Raw genomic sequence first — 25,055 nt, 5'->3', positions numbered from 1 at the left:
GCTGGAGATCAGAGCTGGAAATGTGTTGCTGGAAAAGCGCAGCAGGTCAGGCAGCATCCAGGGAACAGGAGAATCGACGTTTCGGGCATAAGCCTTCCTGAAGAAGGGCTTATGCCCGAAACGTCGATTCTCCTGTTCCCGGGATGCTGCCTGACCTGCTGCGCTTTTCCAGCAACACATTTCCAGCTATTAACAACCTGAGTATGACCCAAATTTACAGACGGGCGGGGGACTCAATCATTTCACACAAGAATACTGATCTTCAGGTGGCCATCTTGTCTCATCTTCCTGTACATCCAGTGATTGAAAAGTATGCCTTATTAACCCTTTCTGAACCACAAGCCACAGCAAGATCAATTGTGTCATTATATTTTGATTGGCGTAAGGAGAGGAGAAACTCATTTCTAATTTGTTTAAGGGATGTATGATCCATTTCTAATCTCTTGTAAGAGTGATGGACTTTGACAGATATCACCTTTCACCCTTATCTCCTGATTTCTTAAGGTGATATTTTTTCTTGGATGCATTCTCTTCATTATTCTGTTCTTGTTACTTCTTTGACTCTTTGCTGAGATAAGGGAAGACATTGTAAATGAAAGAGTACAGTCAAGACTAAAGAGATATTAATAAAGGAAATCATAAACAGATGATGACAGAGCATGAATCTAAGAGTCAACTGATTGATAAAATTTGAATTTGCAAAGAGAATAAAAGAATAAAGCTATCAACTCTGTATCTGAATGCCTGTAGAATTAAACAAAATAGATGAATTGAAAGTACGAATTAATATGATCAGGTAGTCTTTACAAAGAAATGGCTGGAGGATTACAGGGCTTGAAAGTTGATTCTTGAAGCATATGCAAAGCGAGGAAAAAGTGGACAGATGCTCTTTTAGTTAGCACAATTGAGTGGGACGTTCAGAAATTCAAACTTCTTCCACATTTTGAGAACAAATTAGAAATGGTAAAAGGCAAGAACTCACTTGTGGGAGTGGTGGCACCATCAAATAAGAGATAATGGTAGCTTATCTGAAAGGCATGGCAATAATTGTGGGAGATTTTAATCCACATAACAAATGGAAAAGTCAAAAGGGTAAAAATAGCCTAGATGAAGAATTTATAGAATGTCTTCAACAAAGTTTCTTAAAATATCATGTCTGCAGTCAACCAGAGAGCAGGTTGTACTATACCTGGTACTGTGTATGGTACATATGATCTCATAGTAAGGATGCCTTTAGGTAGCACCAGCCATAATTGATTGAAATTTGCATGCAGTTTGAGAGAAGAATAGGTCCAAAAACTTATTTTTGAAAAACTTAATTAAGGAAAATTATGAAACAGCTGGCTAAAGTGAATTGGCATCTTACATTAGAGGATAGCTCAGTTGAGATGCATTGGCAGATATTCAACCAAATGTTTTCAAATACACTGAATACAATTCCATTGAGTAAGATAGTCTCATCATTTATGGTTGATTAGATAATTTAACGCCAGTATTGCACTGAAAGATATAGCAAATGATCGTGCAGATCGGAAGACTGGATGGAATTTTTTTTTTTAAAACAGCAAAGGATGATGAATAATGAGAAGAGGGAAAACTAGAGGATGGAATAAAGCTAGCCTGAAATATAAGAATAGACAGTAAGAATTCCTGTAAAATTTAAAGAAAAGAATTAACAAAGTGAAGTTTAGTCCTATGGAACATTTACACTGGAGAATTAATAATAGGAAATAAGGAAATAGGATTAATTGAAGAGGTTTTTCTGCATTGGTCTTCACTATAAAGGACACGAGTAGCATCCAAGTGATAATTTAGGAAGTGGAAGGGAGGGAGAAAGTCAGGAAAACCACAATCACCAGAAGTGTTACTGGGTCAGTTTGTTGGGGTTGCAGACTGACTAGTGTCCAGATCTTGACCTTCACCTTTTGAGTCTTAAAGAAGTGGCTAGTGAGATAGTTCGTGCATTGGTTTTAATTTATCAAAATGTCCTTGATATGGGGACAGCCTCATTAGATTAAAAAATACATAATTCTTTACCTCAAAAAGGGAGGGGAGAAAAAACAAGAAACTAAAGGACAGTTAGCTTAAATCAGTAGATGTGGAGTTGGGGAAGGTCAGATAGAAGGTCAGATAACATCTGAGGAGCAGAAATAACGAAAATGTTAGATATTATTAAACAAGTTATAACTGGGTACTTTAGATAAGTTCAAAGTAATTTGGCAGTGTTAACATGATTCTGCAGGGAAAAATAATCATATTTGACCTATGTATTGCAGTTAGTTGAGATGACATGTGCTGTGGATAAAGGGAAACCAATGATGTGTTGTACATGGATTTCCAGAAGGCATTTGCTAAGGTGTCAAATTAGAGGTTATTGCAGAAAATAAGTTATGATATAGTGGATAGCGTATTGGCACAGAACATTGTCTCATTAATAGAAAGCAGAGAGTAGATGTACAGATGAACCTCGATTATCCGAACGAGATGGGCAGGCACTATTTTGTTCGGATAATTGATTATTTGGTTAATTGACTTCCTCTGGGGCTGAGTTTTCTGTGAAGTCTGCTCCCCTTTCAGGAGACTAGGCAACAGCACATTGTGCGTGAGACCCCGTCTGCTCCCACCCTGCCCACTTCCCAACCCCATCCATTCCCACCCCGCCTCCCTGTCCATCTCCCCCCATCCCCGGAGCAGACAGACTGTAGACCAACAGTAAGACTGCTGCTGCCTTTGTGGGGTAAGTCTCCAAATAGCAGCGTGCGCATGCGCCCGCACACAACTTTTTACTGCAACATTTTGACAGGTTCCACTCTTGTCCTGTACAAGACAATGTTGGAGAGATTATCTGGGGAAGGGGAGGGGAGATGGTTAAAGGTACACCCCTGTGTAGAACTCCAGGAAAAGTGTGTGTGGGGGGGGTGTAGATGGAGGGCGGTCAGAAATTTGGAGACGGTACCTGGATCGTCCAGGACTGTTCTCAGCAGCATTTCAGGGAGCCAAATTTGTTTTAATTCATTGTACCTGTAAACAAAAGACGCAATTAGGGTTGAAATAGCTCTTTGATGTAACGTTTCTATCGGGACCTTGGGATCTCCTTCAGATAATCAGATATTCGAATAATTGATATTCAAGTAATCGAGGTTCCTCTGTTGACTGGCTGCCTTTAGATTGAGTGTTGTGCAGCAGACATCAAATGTTAGGACCGTCAGTCTTAGATGAATGGGATGTAAGGTAAAATTGCCAAATTTGCTGCTGACACAAAGATAGGAAAGTTCTTTATGAAGAGACCTAATGAGGCTACAAAAACATTGTTGGGCTGTGAGTGGGCAACACTCAGTAAATGGTCTTTTCATGAAGGCAATCAAAGGTTATGAGGCAAAGGCAGCAAAGTGAAGTTGAGGATTATCAGATCAGCTATGATCTCATTGACAGAGCAGATCCGAATTGCCAAATGGCCTTGTTCTGCTCCTACACCTTATGGTCTTAGGCTGTTCCTTGAGACAGAGGAAGAACTTCCTTCCATTCTGGAATTGAGTTCTGGATCCACTAAACAATCCCTTGCTATATGTATACACCTAAGTGAGAGAAGTGCTGATGGAAGGGGTGGGTGTATAGGATGCTCGGATCTTTGTTTGCTTTTATTTCATTGTTTACACTTAACCTCCAACTGAGCCTGCCAGAGCTGGTTGAGATGGTTGGTGGTCTTGGTCAAGAGATTTCTACGAGTCATTGGCATATTGCAGTTTTGCTATGAAACCTTTTTGAGGGCATCCTTGAGCTACTCTTTAGAGCCTTCATGGTAACTACTTACAGTGATGAAGTGGAGACCTGGCTTTGAAAGTCCTTGTCAGGCATAGATAGTGCAGCCTGCTCACTGCAGCTGATTGCAGCATGTGCCTTGATCTGAGGGATGTTGACTTGAGAGATGCTGGTACATCTATCCTGCCATGGACTAATAGGATTTTAAGAAAGCGTTACTTGTGATATTTTTCCAAGAATTTGAGATGTCTACTGTACATTGTCTATCTTTCTGACACATTTAAAAAAAATTGATAACAGAGCCAAATCTAGAGGGCATAGCCTTAGGGTGAAAGGGGAAAGATAGAAAAGGGATCTAAGGGACAACTTTTTCACAGAGGGTGGTGTGTGTATGGAATGAGCTGCCAGAGGAAGTGGTGGAGGCTGGTACAATTGCAGTATTTTAAAAGGCATCTGGATGGGTACATGAATAGGTAGGGTTCGGAGAGGTATCGGCTAAGTGCTGGCAAATGGGAGCAGGTTAATTTAGGATATCTGGTCGGCATGGATGAGTCGGACTGTGAAGGGTCTGTTTCTGTGCTGTACATCTCTGACTCGACGACTGCTGCCCTGTTGATCGTGTGTTCAGACTCAAGGTTGATGCTAACCGTGAAGCTGACCCCACCCTCACTCTAGATTTCCTTCATATCTCCCCTCACCACCACCTACACCAACCTGACCGAACTCATTACACCCAATGTGCAAGGCACCAACTGTGCCTCCCACAGGCTTGACCTGACCTGATGGCATCTGACTGTTCCACCCTGCTGATCTGTGCCAAGCCAAAGTCCTACCCACTTATATACCTGCCACACACTCCTTTAACCTGTAGCCCCAATCACCTGGCACACTACCTGTTACCCATCTGGTGCCCAATTTCCCTTACCCACCTGGTGCCTTACCATCTGTCTTGCCTGATACATTTACCTTCTGTCAGCTGATGAAATGAGTTTTGATCTTTAAACATGAAAACTGGCAATTACTGCTGACAAAGATAGTTGGGATTTTAGTGCCAATCTTTCTGCTGCTCTGTTGGATTGCTGTTTCTGATCAGAAGGCCTCTGGCCCAGCGGTTTAAATGGAGAGCTCCAAAGGTAGGAAGGCACCCTTTGATCTTTAAAAGCAAGGATTCCAAATCGGAATATTCAGATCCCCAGGTTTTCAGACATCTGTTGTGTTTTAGCAGTTAATGTTGGCTTGGAAAGTGGTTGGGGAATGGAATTCAGTAAAAGCATGAAACCCGTACAGAACTATGGATCATTATTGTCTTCAACTAATGGTGGAAAGACTTCCAAGTTGGAAAAATTAATACAATTGCATTGACTTGATGAATGTTAAATGACGTGTTAACCGCGAGTTAGAAGTAGGATCCAAGGTTTGGTAGTAGCATTTGTTGTGATTTATATTGAGGATGAGGTAATGATGCTTAGTGAGGTATGCAGCCCACCCTCTTGAGCATTGAATGAATCCTATCAAAGGGAATAGTGCTTAGTGGTACTGAATTTGTCTTGCTCAGAAAAGAGGCACGTCTGTCCTGATGAGTACAATACAAAACACTTTGACAATTTGTCTTTCTTTTCAACAATTAAGTTTTCTCTTTTTAAAGTTAGGTTTGTTGAAAGACCTTGTTTACTTTTGTTTTTTGTATCCTTATCTATCTTTAAAGGCTACATGGGAATTAACCTGGTTATGGGAAAAGAGAAGCTTTTGGGATTGAGAAGTGATATGTGTGCGAAAGGATTCTGAGTAAGTGTCCGAAGCAGATCACGAGATGTAATTGCATAAAACATAGAAAATAGGGGTTTTTCAGCCCTTCAAGCCTGCTCCTGTTCAGTATAACCATGGCTGATTATCCAAAAGAGTACCCTGTATCTGCTTGCATCTCATATCCTCTGATCCCTTCAGCCCTAAGAATGATATCCTACACCTTCTTGAAAACATTCAATTTTTTGGTTCAGCCATTATCTGTGGCAGTGAATTTGACAGGCTTGTCACATTCTCTTGGAGAAGCAAATTCTTCTCATCACGACAACTAATCTTAAGTAATTAAGTAATTAAAGAATGAAGATTACTGCAGTCACTTCACTTGACTATATACAGCATTTTCTATGCAGCTGTTGCTATTTTTATTATTGCTATTTGTCAAGTTTTTCTTGCACAAACTGAGTGATCCTTTGATGTGTTTAATACAATAAGGTATAATTTCCTGTCAGATCTGATATAAGGAACAGCTGCCCTCACATCTGCTTGTTCATTAGGTTGATGAACATTACAAAATATACTCCGTGCCCTACCCCGATGATTTTGTTTTGACCTGCAGAATAGGCAAGTGAAGGTGTTTTTATTGCAATATCTTTAGTAATTCAACCAATCTAGCCTAACAGATTTCAGATATCCAGGGCATTGACATAATTCACTATCTAATTCAAAAGTATATCATGTGATGTGGAGCTGTGAATAGTTTGCATTTGGAAGAGTTGGATCTAACTATGGCAACTTTGGGGAAAGCAGAATGAGAAACCTATACGTGCTCAAGAAAACAATCACAATAACATGACAAAGTAAATTATTTCATCAAAGAAACTTAGAATTGTATCTCCAACAATTGACATAATACATTTGCATGATGTGTTTAGTTTGGAGAAGCATGGTTTCCTCAGTTTACAGCTGCCCAAAAGGAGTGTATTTATAATGAACAGTGCACTGCGTCTGATTTTAAATGTGTAGAGTAGATTTGTGTAGAGTCATAGAGATGTACAGCATAGAAACAGACCCTTCGGTCCAACTTGTCCATGTCGAGCAGGTATCCCAACCCAACCCAGTCCCATCTGCTAGCACCTGGCCCAAACCCTTCCTATTCATATACCCGTCCAGATGCCTTTTAAATGTTGCACTTGTACTAGCCTCCACCACTTCCTCTGGCAGCTCATTCCATACATGTACCACCCTCTGAGTGAAAAAGTTGCCTCTTAGGTCTCTTTTATATCTTCCCCTCTCACCCTAAACCTATACCCTCTAGTTCTGGATTCCCCGACCCCAGGGAAAAGACTTTGTCTGTTTACCCTAAGCATGCTCCTCATGATTTTGTAAACCTCTATAAAGTCACCTTTCAGCCTCCGACGCTCCAGGGAAAACAGCCCCAGCCTGTTCAGCCTCTCCCTGTAGCTCAAATCCTCCAACCCTGGCAACATCCTTGTAAATCTTTTCTGAACCATTTCAAGTTTCACAACATCTTTCCGATGGGAAGGAGACCAGAATTGCACGCAGTATTCCAACAGTGGCCTAACCAATGTCCTGTACAGCCGCAACATGACCCCCCCAACTCCTGTACTCAATACTCTGACCAATAGAGGAAAGCATACCAAACACCTTCTTCACTATCCTATCTACCTGCGACTCCACTTTCAATGAGCTATGAACCTGCACTCCAAGGTCTCTTTGTTCAGCAACACTCCCTTGGACCTTACCATTAAGTGTATTCATATTGCGAAGATTTGCTTTGCCAAAATGCAGCACCTCACATTTATCTAAATTTAAACACCATCTGCCACTTTTCAGCCCGTTGGCTCATCTGATCAAGATCCCATTGTAGTCTGAGGTAACCACCTTCACTGTCTACTACACTTCCAATTTTGGTGTCATCAGCAAACTTACCAACTATATCTCTTAAGTTCACATCCAAATCATTTATGTAAATGACGAAAAGTAGTGGACCCAGCACCGATCCTTGTGGCACACCACTGGTCAAAGGCCTCCAGTCTGAAAAACAACCCCTCACCATCACTCTCTCTATTCTACCTTTAATCCAGTTCTCTATGCAAATGATGAGTTCTCCCTGTATTCCATGAGATCTAACCATGCTCACCAGTCTCCCATGGGGAGCCTTGTCGAACACCTTACTGAAATCCATAACATCTTAAGGATGATCACATCTACTGCTCTGCCCTCATTAATCCTCTTTGTTACTTCTTCAAAAAACTCAATCAAGTTTATGAGACATGATTTGCCACACATAAAGCCATGGTGACTATCCGTAATTAATCCTTGCCTTTCCAAATACATGTACATCCTGTCCCTCAGGATTCCCTCCAACAACTTGTCCACCACCGACGTCAGGCTCACTGGTCTATAGTTCCCTGGCTTGTCCTTACCACTCTTCTTAAACAGTGGCACCACGTTAGCCAACCTCCAGTCTTCTGGCACCTCACCTGTGACTATCGATGATACAAGTATCTCAGCAAGAGGCCCAGCAATCACTTCCCTAGCTTCCCCAGAGTTCTAGGGCACACCTGATCAGGTCCTGGGGATTTATCAAGAGAAATAATCAATTTGATTTTAAAGTTCATAGAATCTAGAATTTCTGGAGTTTTATTATTATGGAAAAAAAGTGACTTCAAATGCTGACGAGTAGCAAAGTGAGTGTCACCTCACTGTGGTAGCACACTGGAAATCAAATGCTGCAGATCACAGTGGTTCAGGCAGCATCCACAGAGAGATCAATGTTTTGAGTCTAGATGACTCCGAGCTGAGTTGAAGTGGGGGTTGGTATTTATTCTTTAGTTGGGGGAGATGTGCGGGGCATGGATATTGAAGTGCTGGTGGAGAAAATATGTTGTTAGCTCAGGTGCGATATAATTAGTAAGTTTGCAGGTGACAGCAAAATTGGAGGTGTAGTGGACAGTGAAGAAGGTTACCTCCGAGTACAATGGAATCTTGATCATATGGGCCAATGGGCTGGGGAGTGGCAGATAGAGTTTTATTTAGATAAATGCGAGGTGCTACACGTTTTGGAAAGGCAAATCAGAGCAGGACCTTACACTTAATGGCAAGGTCCTGGAGAGTGTTGCTGAACAAAAGAGACCTTCGAGTGTAGGTTCATAGTTTGTTGAAAGTAGAGTCACAGTAGATAGGATAGTGAAGAAGGCATTTGGTTTGCTTTCTGTTATTGGTCAGAGCATTGAGCAGTGGGATTTGAGAAGTCATGTTGCAGCTGTACAGGACATTGGTTAGGCCACTTTTAGAAAATTGTGTGCAATTCTGGTCTCTTTCCTATCGTAGTATCTTATGGAACTTGAAAGGGTTCAAAAAAGATTTATAAGGATGTTGCCAGGGTTAGAGGATTGAGCTATAGGGAGAGGTTAAATAGGCTTATAAATCTTATACCTAATTAAAACTTAGAGAGGGTTATAAAATTGAGGGGTATGGACAAGGTGTTTTCCCTGGGGTTGGGGAATCCAGAACTAGAAGGCATAGGTTTAAGGTGAGAGGGGAAGATATGAAAGAGACCTAAGAGGCAACCTTTTCACACTGAGTGTGGTACATGTATGGAATGAGCTGCCAGAGGAAGTGGTAGAGGCTGGTACAATTACAACATTTAAAAGGCATTTGGATGGGCATATGAATAGGAAGTGGTTTGAGTGATATGGGCCAAGTGCTGGCAAATGGAAAAAGATGGACTGAAGGGTCTGTTTCTTTGCTGTACATCTCTATGACTCTGACTCTAAGTGATCAGAATGTGCGATGGCAGAACAATGGAATGTCTAACTGCCAGATTGGAAAGAGAAGACAGTCCCACTGGAGTGGGGGGAGGGGAGAGAGAATATAGTGACAGAGAATGTAACAAGTAAAGCTAAAAGAAAGGCAAGGAACAGGAGTTGGTTCACAATTTGGAGGTGTTGAATTCAACATTAAGTCCAGAAGCCTATAGAGTACCTAGCCTGAACATGAGATGTTGTTCCTCCAGTTTGTACTGTGATTGACTGGAACACTGCAGCATGCCGAGGACAGGCATGGAGGCATGGGAGCAGGGCCCTGTGTTAAAATGACAGGGTACAGGAAGGTTGGGGTTATGCTTGTGCACAGTCAGAGGTGTTCCACAAAGCAGTCAGCCAGTCTGCGTTTGGTTTCTCCAATGTAGAGTGGGCCACATTGGGTGCAGTGAGTACTATAAACAAGATTGGAGGAGGTACAGGTGAAATGCTACTTCACCTGGGAAGACTGTTTCGGCCCTTGGATGTTGACTAGGGAGGTGGTGAAGGGGCAGGTGTTGCACCTTCAGCGGTGACATGGGAATGTGCTATGGGTTGGGAGATGGTGTTGATGGTCGTGGACAGGACTAGGGTGGCCTGGAGGGAAAGATCCTTGTGAAATGCAGATGGGGGAGTGAGGGAAAGATGCTGGAGGAGTTTGAAATGGCATAGAATGATCCTTTGAATGTGGAGGCTGGTGGGATGAAAAGGGAGGACGAGGGGGACCTGTTGTTGTTAGAGATGGGAAGGGCCAAGGGGGGAAGCATGGATGATAGGTCGGATGCGATTGAGGGGTCTGTCAATCACAGTTGGTGGGAAACCATTGTTATGGAAGAAGCAAGGCATGCCAGCAGCACTGTTTTGGAAAGTGGCATCATTTGAACAGATGTGATGTAGGTGAAGGAACTGGTTGAATGGGATAGTGCCCTTAAAGAACGTGGGGTGTGACGAGCTGCAGTGATCATTCTCTGCCATTTTGGACAACGTCAGCAGAACACCAGCACTAAACACACCTTCCCCCCCTCACTCCCCAGTCTGCATATCACATGGATTGTTCTCTCTGGGACATTTTATTCCATTCCACAACCACCAACACCATCCCCCTTCCCATGTAACCACAGAAGGTGCAATACCTGCCCCTTCACCACCTCCCTGCTCACCATCCAAGGGCCACACAGTCTTTCCAGGTGAAGGAGCATTTCACCTGTCCACCTTGTGTATTGTATTCACTACACCCATGGATGCTGTCTGACCACCTGTGATTTCTAGCATTTGTTAGTTTCAGTACAGATTCCAGCACCTGCACTAATTTGCCCCTACACTGGAAATTGAGCTCTGCTATTCCTAGAGTCAAAATCTTGATGAAGATATACAAAGTTTATCTGTCTGATAGACCCAGACAAACGTCAAAAGTGGATTAGGCTCCTATGCTTAATGGAGAACTGTTATTTCTTAGAAATAATGAGGTTGTAACCACAGAAACTGAGCTGTTGTCACCAATGTTAGTTAAAACTCTAACTTCCTTCTAAACCCTGTTACACACACATGCAGACAGGCACAGACAGCCAAGCTCATTAATGTGATAGGTGGATGGGTGGGGAAAAAAAGTGGGGAAGCAGTTCAATGGCGTCAGTCCACATGGTTCACTGAGACCTTTCACATAGACCTTTGAAAATCATGCTTTCATTCAACAAGATTTTTATACTGATAGATATTTCTTTAGAGATATTATAGAAGTCCTTATTAATCATTCTTAGGAAGTGCCAGTGTAGCTCTTTTATGTTTTGAGTCCTATGATTACCCAGTTAAATGTTTCAATAACAATGAGTAATAATAAAATCATTGCTTTTTAAATAACTTTTTTCTGAAATCTTTTGTTTTTATATTAACAACCCTTCAGCTTTGAAGTGATTGGACCATTTTAAATCTACTAATAAGTACTTTTTGGGAAAAATTGATTATATAATATTAAAATGCATAGAGCTGTTTGCTGAGAGCCAAAAAGTACCTATTTCTATTGTTTCAAGAATGATAGATGTTTCTTATTTCATTTTCACATGTTCCTGCATGTCTGCCTTCTGGCTTAAGACACCAGTTGTAATAACTGATGAGCTTTGCTCTAGGAAGTTTTGTTTTCCCTGATGGTTGTAGGGAGACTGGTTACAGAGTCATGGAGCAATAGAAATGTACAGCCCGAAAACAGATTCTTCGTCTGACTTGTCTATGTCGACCAGATATTCTAAATTAATTTTAGTCCCATTTGCCAGCACTTGGCCCATATCCCTCCAAACCCTTCCTATTCATGTGCCCATCAAGATCCTTTTTAAATGTTGTTATTGGACCAGCTCCACCACTTCCTCTGGCAGCTCATTCCATACACGTGCCATCCTTTGCATGAAAACGTTGCCCCTTCGGTCCCTTTTAAATCTTTCCCCTCGTTCCCTAAACTTATGCCCTCTGTTTTTGGATTCCCCCACCCTGGGAAAAAGACCTTTTCTATTTACCCTATTCGTGCCCCTCAGATTTTATAAACTTCGAAGTTCTCCCGTCAGCCTCCGATGCTCCAGGGAAAACCGTTCCAGCCTGGTCTGTCTCTCCATATAGCTTAAATCCTCCAACCCTGGCAACATCCTTGTAAATCTTATCTGAACCCTTACAAGTTTCACAACATCATTCCTGCAGGAGGGAGACCAGAATTGCACACAATATTCCAATAGTGACCTAACCATTGTCCTGTACAGCTGCAACATGACCTCCCAACTACTATACTCAATGCTCTGACCAAAAAGGAAAGCATACCAAACACCACCTTCACTATCCTATTTACCTGCGACTGCACTTTCAATGAACTGTGAATCTGCACTCCAAGGTGTCTTTGTTTAGCAACACTGCCCAGGACCTTACCATTAAGTGTATAAGTCCTGCTAAGACTTGTCTTTCCAAAATGCAAAACCTGACATTTATCTAAATTAAACTCCATCTGCCACTCCTTGACCCATTAACCCATCTGATCAAGATCCCATTGTACTCTGAGGTAACCTCCTTTGCTGTCCACTACACCTCCAATTTTGGTGTCATCTGCAAACTTACTTACTATATATACCTCCGATGTTCACATCCAAGTCATTCATATAAATGATGAAAAGCTAATCTGAGCGGAAGGCTTTATTAGTTTGAACAAGATCAATCATTCTTTGTATAAGAAATTTGAATTAGTGTGAGAAACTATCTTTTAGATCTGATTGTGTTGGAGAATGAGATGGGTTTAACATTGACGTTCAGCCAGCTAATCTAATGGTTCACTGCTTGGAGGAATCTTGCAATATCTGGATGCGACTAAAGCAAAATGAGTTTTGTATTCATCTACCATTTTTAACAACCATCAAATATCTCAAGTTGCTCAACAGACAATGAACTACTTTTTCAAATGTAGTTGCTGTTGTACTGTAGGAAGTAAACAGTCAAATGTAAGAAATATCAATGTGATAACAACCATGTAATGTGCTTTTGTCATTTTGGTCAGGGGATAAATACTGGGTTAGACACTGGATGTATAACCTCTATATTTCTTTGAAATAGTGCCATAGGATCGTTTACATCCATCCAAGCAGGCAGATGGTACTGGAGTGTAAGCTTTCATTTTTTTTGTTGAATTCCTGCAGTGGAAGCTAACGCCAAGTACATTTTCCCATGACCTCTCAAGTTACATTGAAAATGACCCTTCATTTATGATCTGTGGATCATATCTAGAGATTATTAAGAGTCTTAACTTGAAATAGATAATACTCCTATTGCTTTTTTTTTCTATAAAACATTTCCATTACTTTGTGTTTGTCATGATTATGGGGCAACACCCAAAACTGGAAAAGCAGAGTTTCTGGTCAGTAATTCAAGTTGCCTTAATTGGGAATATTAATCTTAATGTGGTTTCATAACAAGAGTAGGTTCCTTCAATAATATTTGGGATCCTGCTGAGTAGGAGTCTTTCCTTACCTTGGAAACTTGATTGGTGTAAGTTGCTTAATTGAACCAGGTGGCAATAGCTGATGGGTTTAATCTAGATTACACGGCAAGGCAAATTCTTTATTTGGTTGTACTGTTTGTGGTGTTGTCATTTTTATGCCTCAGCCTTTAGGTGATTTTCTTCTATCCAGTTTTCCAAAAAATGGTTAAACTTACTTTCTGTGGTACTTATCTGTCATTAGTACTGTTGTCAAAATATGGTTTTGTTATGAGTGTCAGTAGTATTTCATCATTGGCAATGAATGAAAATCTGTTGCTAAGAATTGATTACCGCTGTCAAGTGAGAATAACAGGCAACCTACAGTGGGGAGAAAAATAGTTTCTATTCTACAGTAAACCAATTAATCAATAGATTTTTTAAAAAATATACTTTTATATGCATTGACAAATAACACTGTAATGGTGCGGAATAGAAAATTGACATTGGCAAATAAAATTTTAAATATGTGTTAATGACATAGAATAAAACTGCAGGTTATGTATCTTTGCAAAGAATAGGGTTTTTTAAAAACTCTGAAGAAAGAAGAAAACTGCATTTTTTGTGGTTACTCCTGGCTGAGATGCCCTAAAAATGTTTTGCAGCAAACGTACTTTGGCTCTGTAGTTTCTATTGTAGGGAAAGCATTTTAAAATCTGTGCATCAAAAGAATACAAACAGTAGAAACTCAACACCTGGATATTTGGGAATAAATATCTATTGCATTAATAGGTACATTCAGAAGTTTTGTTTTGCATCAGTCAAAAAGATAAAATGTCCAGTAAGATGAAACAAAATAACTTGAATGAATTTTAACTCATCTCCATTGAGTCATGTCCTTTTGAACACCTTTTGACTTTTTTGTGATGTCTTCCTTTTAATGTTGAGACAAGACCTTAGCTGGATAAGTAATTACTTAGTGAATTGTACAACTTGTTAACTACTTAAACACTGCTTCCATCTATTGGTGATATTTGATATGAAAGAGCGAGCAGGAGTAGGCCGCTCTGCCCCTTGAGTTTGCTCCACCATCTGATAAGACCGTGGCTACTCTGATTTACTCCATATACCCTCCTACCCCCGACAAATGAACTACCTTTGTCATACAAATATTTAGAGACTCCACTTCTGTCTTTTGAGAGAGAGCATTCTAAGGTTCACAACACACTTTGGGGAAAAGAATTCTTCTGAGCAGATCTAAATGGGTGACCATTTCAGTGTTCTATTTGGCTCTGACATTGTTAGTACGTAGGTACAGCACACAATCAAGAAAGCTCATGAGATGCTCTATTTTATGATAAGGAATTGGACATTGGATATACAAAGCAATTCAAATTTTTGCAATATACTGATCTGATCAGAGAAAGTAATATCCAGCAGGGATGTCTGTGGTGCAACCTATTTTGACAATAGCAAAAGGTAAATGAACAAATGTATCATCCGTATACAGGTGTTTCCCCCCCCACCCCCCAATATCTGCAGGTGATACATTCCAAGGCCTACCACAGATGCCTTGGAATGTATCACCACAGATGCCTTGGAATGGATAGTAGTGAACCCTATCATTTAAAAGGGAAAGTTACCTGCCTGGCAGCCCCGTAAAATTATTTCTCGAATGTTCCATGTAATATTTTCACAGATAACTGAAACCACGGAAACCTAATCCACAGACACGGGGCTTCTGCTGTATTGGAAATATGCAAAAGTGGGAGATTATATATGTTTCCTTGTAGACAGGTTTTTCATGCAAGGCAGCAACAAACATTTTCTCCAGCTAGGCCCAGATTGGAAACCAATTTAGATTGTCCAATCTCATGTCAACATGACTTCTTTGAATATGCGTAGTGGTGTTAAAGCAGAAATAAATTTTACAATTTGCCAAGTTCATAAATTACAATGAATATTAATTCATGGTGTCAGCTATCATTGTCATGATTTAGTGCTGCAGAGTGAATGTTGATGGCTTCCTTGAGTGACACATTTTTGAATGGGCTAACTATATTGAATGAACATATGGACCCATGTTATTGAAATTTGATCAATGACTGAAGTTAGCTGTTTCATGTTGCTGCTATGCAGTAGCAATGCAAGTGATATTTGCCATTTGAACAAGATGCTGCTATCAAGCTAAAAAGGTTCATTTCCGAACAAGCAAATGAGTAATTGGATCTGTGAATATCAGTCCCCCCCAATGATGCTCAGTATGTTGGCTGGAAGTCCAAAAGACTACCTGATCAAAGCAAACAGCAAGTTTGTTCAGATCTTGACAAGATACTGACTATAGCCAACTAGCTACTGCTTGTAAAAATTCTAAACACAGTGTCTGACATTGAATGTGGTTGGACAGCATTAGTTAAGTGTTCCTGATTGCGATGAGAATTATTATGGCAACCAATTTAGAATGGCCAGTCAGGCTCACTGCATGGCACACTATACAGAGTGGAAGGTACCTTTATTAAGATAAAGAGCAATGTTCTTTGCAGACAGAATGTGTATCACACTACCTATTTCAACTGAATAAAATTGGCGACAGCCATTCTCAAAGCCAATGCTTTGACGAGTCAGTGTACCCCGTTTAAATTTGAGCAAAGCCTGGCAACAAATAATCATTCTTCATGTGGGTAAATCATCACAAGTTACTTTTAATAAGGTTATTTATTAAGAAATCTCTGTCAACTCATGAAACAATGATTTAAAGTTTAATGCATTTTGCAGCCAGAAAAGGACCCCTCACATAAGCACATTAACTCTCAAAACTCAATTTGGCACAAAATTCCAAAGACAGGAGTGTTCCCTTCCAATCGGAGAACACTTCAGTGGTCCAGGACGTTCTACTTCTGCTCTCTGGGTGATCATCCTCCAAGGCAGATTTCGGGACAGACAATAATGCAAAGTGGCCAAGCAGAGGCTGATGGTCAAGTTTGGCACCCATGAGGGATGGCTTCAACTAATACCTTGAGTTCATGCCACACTACAGGTGACCCCACTGCACTACACACATAGACACTCCAACAGACCCATACACTCACGTAGACCCTCTGTCATACACTCTCGCACATACACTCCCACTGTCTCACGGACATTCATTCCCCCCCCCCCCCCGGCACACGGACTCAAGTTTGTGGGGTGAATTTATATTTGCAAAATTAGTCAAAAACTTCTTAAATCCATGTAAGATTCTGTAAGTCCCTTTTTTTAGAATAGAATCAATCTGAACATTGGGGCATAGACAGCCTCACACAGGGCACCTCACACTTTCAATGCAGTATCTGAGCCAACATGGCACCTGTTGGGAGGCATTTTTTATCTTTTAAAAGGATAGAGCTCTTCAGCTGACATTAGAACTGGTTATTTTAAAGGCTCAAGTGAATTGAAATGTACAAGAATAATATCTGAAGACTCCTGGCTGTGCGATCAGTATGTGTCACAAGAAATATTTCCTCTGGCCCATTAATCTATCACACTAGTAAGTCTGGCAATTGATCATCACAGACTTAGCACTCTGCAGAAAAATACATCTTCTTTATTTTGGCTCTGACAAATGTCACTACACACTCTGATTTTGGACATATTTTCAGACAGCAAAAGATAAGTCAGCATTTACTTGCACATTAGCAGCAGGTTGAATACTCTTGGCTGCTTGTGTGCAGCTCAATTAAAGTTAATTTCCCAACAAACTTTCAAATTGTTCCCGGTCCTGTTGGAGACCCAGATATTAAAGCTTTCTCCTTGTTTGCTGGTCTTTTCAGAACAATATTTACTTGCTGGAATCCAGCTGGAATATATGTGCGTCAAATCTTTATTAACATTGTTTCACTGCTGCCCACAGGTATACATGGAAAATGATCGGGAGGAGATTTCATTCCACTAGTTATTTAAAGCAAAGCCTTGAAAAGAGTAAAAGATTTTAAATTATGAAGCGATTGTAATTAGTTTAAGGTTATTTGAGTGTGTTGAGCACTGCAGAGCAAACATTTGGCACCCCTCAGTTAAAATTCCAGGGAACCGCTCTCTAGAAGTAGATCAAAACATGAATTGGGTATGGATTTGTTTTCATCCTTTCAGGAAACATGACAAGTTTGAGTGAAAAGTGAATCTCCTGGTATCTCTCCCAGCTGGTTCAGCTATTGGATAAAAATTCCCCAGAGAATGCTCAGTTGGAAGGTGGTTTATTGGTGAAATTTGCAATGTCTCTGGAAGTGAGTGGTGGGACTGAAAATTTCTCCCCCCTCCCTTCTCTGTTTGTCTATATTTAACTTTATATCTTTCAGGGGAACAATGCTATGCTCTCATTTGTTCACTCGAAGAACCAATGACAAAGATTAATTTGCTGCCAGACATTATTTGCATTCTATCTAAAGCGTCATGCTACTTATGTAAACCATTTTTCTTAAATTTACATGAAATGGATTCGTCACTTACATGTGTCTTGCATTTGGGGTCATTTTAGATAAAGAAATCAACATCACAATTTTCAAGTAATTCCAATTTTGTCAAAGCTAAATATCACAACACCAGTTTATAATCCAACAGGTTTATTTGGAAGCACTAGCTTTCGGAGTGCTGTTCCTTCATCAGGTCGTTGTGGAGTATAAGATCATAGGACACAGAATTTATGGCAAAAGTTTACAATATGATGTAACTGAAATTATACATTGAAAAAGACCTGGTTTATTTGTTAAATCTCTCATCTTTTAGAATGGGCATGTAGTTTCAGTTCTCTCATATACAAATTCCAGAAATTTCTTAAAGCTACATTCTCAAGTGAACTAATCTCCTCCCGATCATTTTCCATGTATACCTGTGGGCAGCAGTGAAACAATGTTAATAAAGATTTGACGCACATATATTCCAGCTGGATTCCAGCAAGTAAATATTGTTCTGAAAAGACCAGCAAACAAGGAGAAAGCTTTAATATCTGGGTCTCCAACAGGACCGGGAACAATTTGAAAGTTTGTTGGGAAATTAACTTTAATTGAGCTGCACACAAGCAGCCAAGAGTATTCAACCTGCTGCTAATGTGCAAGTAAATGCTGACTTATCTTTTGCTGTCTGAAAATATGTCCAAAATCAGAGTGTGTAGTGACATTTGTCAGAGCCAAAATAAAGAAGATGTATTTTTCTGCAGAGTGCTAAGTCTGTGATGATCAATTGCCAGACTTACTAGTGTGATAGATCAATGGGCCAGAGGAAATATTTCTTGTGACACATACTGATCACACAGCCAGGAGTCTTCAGATATTATTCTTGTACATTTCAATTCACTCGAGCCTTTAAAATAACCAGTCCTAATGTCAGCTGAAGAGCTCTATCCTTTTAAAAGATAAAAAATGCCTCCCTACAGTGTAGTCATAGTAGCAGTTTAGGAAACAGGAATAAAGCCACGACACGTGCTGTGAGGATTGATCTCTGTTTATTGTAACCTGTAGCCAGGTGTTTGGTTTCATAGAATATCCTGTGCTGTGCTGTTGAGTGTTTTTCACAAAAAGTTGAACAATATGATATGTGATAAATTCAGAGACTGTGCCTTTGTGCATAGTGTAGTTGAGATCCCAGATTTTGCACTGATATGATTTAAGTGTTCAAAGAAGCACCTTTCAAGGTCAGAAAACCTCAAAGGAGTGAATGCTATTTCTGAATCATTCCGTGACCTTCAGACATTTTTTGATGTTGTATGTCAGACCCCAAAGCAGGATTCATATTCTGCAATTATTGATTAGTTCACTGCTGCAGTATTCAACTGTTTTGTCCAAAGAAGTGACTTGGATTGAGAAACTGAGGCCGGAATTGAGTGTTCAACGCTTCATCTGTCACTTTGGTTTCAGCCATTTACATGCAAAAATGTAATTTCTTCTAGGAAAAGGATTTTACATATCGATATTTTTGCAAAATGGAAGTTTTATCCATTTCGTGTCAATTGCAGCATTTCTTTGCGATTGAGTGAAGGGATTTATTTATTTGATACTGCATGATGGATATTTGACTTAGTGCTAGCAGTTGTTCACCAATATTAAAAGATACTGGCCCATGTTTTTTTGGTCCCATTAGTGGCAAATGCTGACACTGCTGGAGGAAACAGTGCAAGTTATGTGAAATTTGCCAACTTCCACTTGAACTTAGACTCCCTTCTGCCAAACTTCACGTTCTAATGGTGCAAACGCTGATAGTTCCACCAGAATCTTTTCAGTGCATAACTTCACAGCCCTCTAAATCATAATAGTGTCAAAGCCTTAGTATCTCTCCTTTTTCTGTCTTCACCATCCATGCCAAGCCCATACACCCACCCCAGACTCTGTCTGGGATGAGCTGAGTGGAGGTAGCAAGGAGGTGGTGGCTGTTGTGACAGAGAGGTGAGCAGAGCAAAGGATACCAAAAGTAGGGTTCAATGAAGGAAAAGATGAGCAGAGTCTGGGAGGTGGGAGGATGATGGAATGTGAACTTGGTGAGAACTGAAAATTTGAAACATTTGAAAGTGTTCAAAAGCACCAGTGAACACTGAGAAGCCTTTATAAGAATTTCTGTAAATACTTGTAAAAAGTGTCATGCATTTAAAAGTAGTTGTAAACATCCGTAAACAGTAGAAAGTAATTAAAAGCAAATGTAAACTTAAAAGAAAACCCTAAATGTCATTGAACCGAAGGATGATCTTCAAAGGCTGTATTTTCAGCTCATGACATTAATGACAGTATGGCAATGCTGGATTTCCATCTCTCAAACTATGGCCTCATTACAACAACAGCAGAGCCAAGGGAGCAGCTTCCTGATGCAGCCAGAGAGGGATCCGAATGTATTTTAACTGGAGTACTGGCATAAGCCACAACTTGGACACTGACCATTAGATCTAAGCTATGATTTCAAACATCCAGGTAATTCAATCAATGATCCATGGGCAGAATGTATTCATGTTGTAATATTTTGGAAATATGATAAAATGGGTATTGAGATATAATGGCCTTGCTACTAGAATAATGAGCATTGCCATTAACTCATTGCTGTCAGCATGAGAGCAAACAGAAACTTGGAAGTAAAAAAGAAAAGCCAGGAACTCATTTGCAAGAAGCTATCTGACTGAACGTGTTGGGCATTTAAGATATCAATGCCCTTTTAAGGAAGACAATTTCCTGTTCTTATCTGGTCTGAACAAAGTACGTTAATTCCAAAGCGTGATTCGTTCTGTACTGCACTTGAAGGTAGCCGAATAAGATACTTAGTCTGATCAAGGGTGAGTTTGCCGACTGAATAGGTAAATGGCTTAACGGCAGTGTAATGGTGGAGGGTTGCTTTTCGGACTGGAGGTGTTCCACAGGGATCAGTCCTGCATCCTCTTCTGTTTGTCATTCGTATAAATGATTTCGATGAGAATAGAAAAGGCATGGTTAGTAAGTTTGCGGATGACACCAAAATTGGTGGCCTTGTAAGCAGAGAAAATTTTGTAAGATTACAAAAGGATCTTGATCAAATAGGTCAATGGCAGGTAAAGTTCAATCTGGATAAATGTGAGGTATTGCATTTTGGTGCAACAAACCGTGGTAGGACTTCTACAATTAATAATATGGCTTTGGGTAATGTTGTAGAACAGAGGCATCTAGGGGTGCAGGTACATAATTCTTTGAAGTATGTGGTTTAAAAGATGTTTGGCACATTTGCTCAGTCCTTTTGAGCATTAGAGTTGGGAAGCCATGTTGAGGTTGTACAGGACATTGATGAGGCCTCTTCTGGAATACTGTGTCCAGATCTGGTCGTCCAGTTATTGGAAGGATATTATTGAGCTGGAGAGAGTTCAGAATAGATTTACCAGGATGTTTCCAGATCTGGAAGGTTTGAGTTATAGAGAGAGGCTGGAAAGGTTGGATCATATTCTCACTGGAGTGTAGGAGGTTGAGAGGTGACCTGACAAAATTTTATGAAATAATGAGAGGTATAGATAGTGTTGGTGGTAGTTGTCTTTTCACCAAGATGGGGAATTTTAAAACTAGGGGCCACGTTTTTCAGGTGAGAGGAGAGAGATTTTAAAAAGACAGAGGCAAACCTTTTACTCAAAGGGTGGTTCACGTGTGCAGTGAATTTCCTGAGGAAGTGGTGGCTGCGGGTACAATTACAATGTTTAAAGGACATTTGGATACATGAATAGGAAAAGTTTGGAGGGATATGGACCAGGAGCAGGCAGGTGGTACTCGGTCAGTTTCAGGTTATGGTTGGTATGGACTGCTTAGACTGAAGGGTTTGTTTCCATGCTGTATGACTCTATGACTCTGACTCTATAACGGTCATGGATCTGAAAAGCTAGCTCTCTTTATCTATAGATACAGTCTGACCCAAATTGTTGTTCAGTTATCAGCAATTATTCAGGAACATTAGTGATCGAAAATATATGCTGATCTTTCCAGCTATGTCCATTAACTGAGAATAAATTATTTTTCTTCAATAAATAAATTGGGGAATGGTATCAAATGGGCTGCTCTGACCATGTTCACTTTGGAAGAGAAAACAAAAGAGCAGTGAGTTGCTTAAATAGAGAAAAACTGCAAAAAGCTACAACGTAAAGGGATTTGGGGTACATGGATATTAGCAGATAATCAGGAATGTTAGCTGTTATTTCAATGGGGTTAAAGGATAAGAGTAGGGACACTTTGCAATTGTACATGTTGCTGGTGAGACCACGTCTGGAGTACTGAGCAGTTTTGGTTCCTTTTTTTGAGGAAAGATCCCATTCCATTGGAGGCAGTTTAGAGACGGTTCACTGGAATGATCCATGGTATTGAGGGGTTGTTTAGAGAGGCTAAACAGGTGGAGACTCACTGAAGCTCAGAAGAATAAGAGGTGATCTCTTTGAAATATATAGGATTCTCAAGGGACTTGACAGGGTCAATGCTCTCAGGATGTTTCTCCTCATGGACCAGAGGGCGTGGTATCAAAATAGAAGTGCAGTTAATTTAAGACTGAGATGAGGGAGAGTTTCTTCTGAGGATTTGGAACTACTTGCTAGAGAGATCTGTGGGATCAGAGTCCTTCTATATATTTAAGGTTATTGTAAAAAAAATCTTTCAGTAGGGAAATCGAGGGTTATGGGGCAAAGGCAGGAAAGTGGATGTGGGGAATGTCAGATCAGCCATGATCCTGTTGAATGGAGGAGCAGGCTCAGGAGACTGAATGGCCTACTCCAGTTCCTATTTGTTATGTTGCTACCTAATTCCCAAAAACAAAGCTGTCTCATTTTTCAAATGTTGCAAGTAAGGTCTTTTCGCTAAAGTGCGCACTTTGATACCTTTGGAACGTGCATGCGACAATGGAAGATTAGGCTGTTGATAGATTAACAAACAGCATTCCCTGGGAGCGGCATTGATAACTTGCTGATTCTTAAACACTATTCCGCAATGGCACTGGTGAAGTAAGCCAATGTATATTGTAATGGTGGATTTACGTAACTAACATTGTTCTGACTGCCAGCCAACGGCGTAGTCTTAATATCAATGGACTAGTAATCCAGAATGCAAGGCGACTGTTCTGGGACATAAGTACTAATTCCCATTATGGCAGATGAAAAAATTTGCATTCAAAAAGAAAAATGGCAACCATGTAAACATTGATTATTGTAAAAACCTATCTTGTTCAGTAATCCCCTTTTTAGGGCATGAAATCTGCCATCCTTACCTAGTCTGGGCTACGCTCCAATCTCGTTGACTCCTAGCTACCCTCTGGGCAATCAGGAATAAGCAATAAATGCTGGCGTAGCTAGTGATGGACAAATTTAAGTTAAAATCATTGAACGTTTCAGCTTTTATTTTGCCAGGTGTGATTGAGTATTGTCACAGAAAATTAATATTTAATCTATATAGCTATCATTTCTTGTGTGAGCTCCTTTTTTCTAAAACTGGCAAAATGAAAGGGATAATAAGCAATGATCTGCAGATTATGGACATTGGAATCAAAAACAGAAATAGCTGAGAAACTCAACAGGCCTGGCAGCATCTGTGGAGAGAGAGCAGAATTAATGTTTCAAATCCCATGACTCTTCACAACTAATAGTTGCTAGGAACTTTTTTCAAAATTAAAGGGATAATTAAGTAAATATTTCAGTGCATTAATTATTGTGATTTACATTATGGTTTATAAAGACCAGGTCCCAGGTGAGCTTCTGCATAAATGAATAATGGACCTTGTTTTGTGTTTGCAAGCAGTAGTCTGATCCGATATTAGTTTTTCATCTAGAACGCTTATCAGGAACTAACTGTGCTTTCAGCTGAATGTAACTACAGTAAAATAGTTAAACAATATGGACCAGTTATTTGCTGCTCTAGCTCAAATCTATTAACTTTTTGTCTACCACTGCTGTGAATGTTTCTCGCAGCAATAATATTAGACACCATGGGAACGTGGCGTCATTTTACTGTTTAGACACAATTGATAATTATATGGTCTAGGTTTGCATATGCTCAGTCAGATAAAATGTATGAAGTTGATTGTCAAGTTTCTGGATATACCTTTTATAAATGGTACTTTTGGAAAGGAAAATATTTCCACTTGACAGTCTAAAGTAACAATTTGTTAAATTGTCTATGAATGAAACTTGAGTACTTAACCAGTATGTTATTGTTGAAAAAAATGACATTAATATTTTCTCAAAGTTGTACAATATTGACGGAACTGTGTCCCAATGTTGAGTAAATTGCATCGGCAGTTTCATTTCAAATGCAAAGCCCTGATATTAACATAGGTTTTGAGAAAGGTTAGAGTTCTTCATTTGAGGTTAAAGCTCACTTTTAACATCTGATCTTCATTTTGTTTTCAGGACTTGCCCGAGCCAAGTCCGTACCCAGCCACACGTATTCCAATGAGGTGGTTACCCTATGGTACAGACCTCCAGATGTCCTGCTGGGTTCCACAGAGTACTCCACCTGCCTCGACATGTGGTAGGTCTATTTGCCTGCACGTTTCTGATATGTTTAACTTTTTCCTTATGTTTTGCATTGGCAAGTTACAACTAAATTGGAATTGAACTCCAGAGGTGAGGTTCCACATAAAATGAATAAAAGTGTTTGCTCTGTATTGGCAAACAGTAGTCTAGTCAGAATAGAATCTTTGAAGTGCTTCTGAGATGGCTGCGTGCCATGGTAAAAGTCAGAAGTCAGATGACACCCGGGTGATAGTTCAACAGGTTCATTCGAAATCAAAGCTTTTGAAGTGTTGCGCCTTTGTCAGCTGAAGTGACCCGTTAAAAGCGATGAAGGGGCAATGCTCCAAAAGCTAGCGTTTTCAAATAAATCTGTTGGACTATAATCAGGTGTCATCTGATTTCTGACCTTATCCACCCCAGTCCAACACTGGCACCTCCCTATCATGGTAAAGGACATTTGGACATGATTGCGTTTCAGCCCAAAGATCCTCTTTCATCCAAATTAGCATTTATTTAAAATTATTCACATTGCCTGATATACATAAAACAGTTCTCAACTGCTTGTTATTTTCACTGGTTTTTGTATATGCTTTGCCTACCTAGTCTTAAAATCAATTAGATTCTAATGATGTGGGTGTATTGTTGTTGACTCTTTATCTGGGTGATATTCCTTCCCGAGGGAATATCATTGCTATGTTGCCATGATATCTGTTCCATTTCCATTGGATTGCTGTGGACTTCTGGGTCTGATGGTTGGTTGACCTTGGTCTGTGTAGGTGATGTGTTCCTATCTTCCGAATCATCCAACTGTAGTTGAGAAAGAGCTTCTCCAATT

General features: G+C 40.1%; 1 protein-coding gene across 3 annotated transcripts in view; it reads left to right on the top strand.

The window, feature by feature from the left end:
* cdk14 (cyclin dependent kinase 14) overlaps positions 1 to 25,055 on the top strand; it is a 671,765-nt gene that overhangs the window by 336,252 nt on the left and 310,458 nt on the right. For all 3 annotated transcript variants that reach the window (XM_043690284.2, XM_043690288.2, XM_043690287.2), the window contains one exon: positions 24,116 to 24,236. In XM_043690284.2, coding sequence (XP_043546219.2) covers positions 24,116 to 24,236 — 121 coding nt within the window. The remainder of the gene's footprint in view (positions 1 to 24,115; positions 24,237 to 25,055) is intronic.

The sequence above is a fragment of the Chiloscyllium plagiosum genome, unplaced genomic scaffold, assembly GCF_037043375.1.
Source record: "Chiloscyllium plagiosum isolate Xiang-an unplaced genomic scaffold, Cpla_swu_hap1 HiC_scaffold_5, whole genome shotgun sequence".
NCBI lineage: Eukaryota > Metazoa > Chordata > Chondrichthyes > Orectolobiformes > Hemiscylliidae > Chiloscyllium > Chiloscyllium plagiosum.
This window is presented reverse-complemented; position numbering and strand designations above follow the sequence as displayed.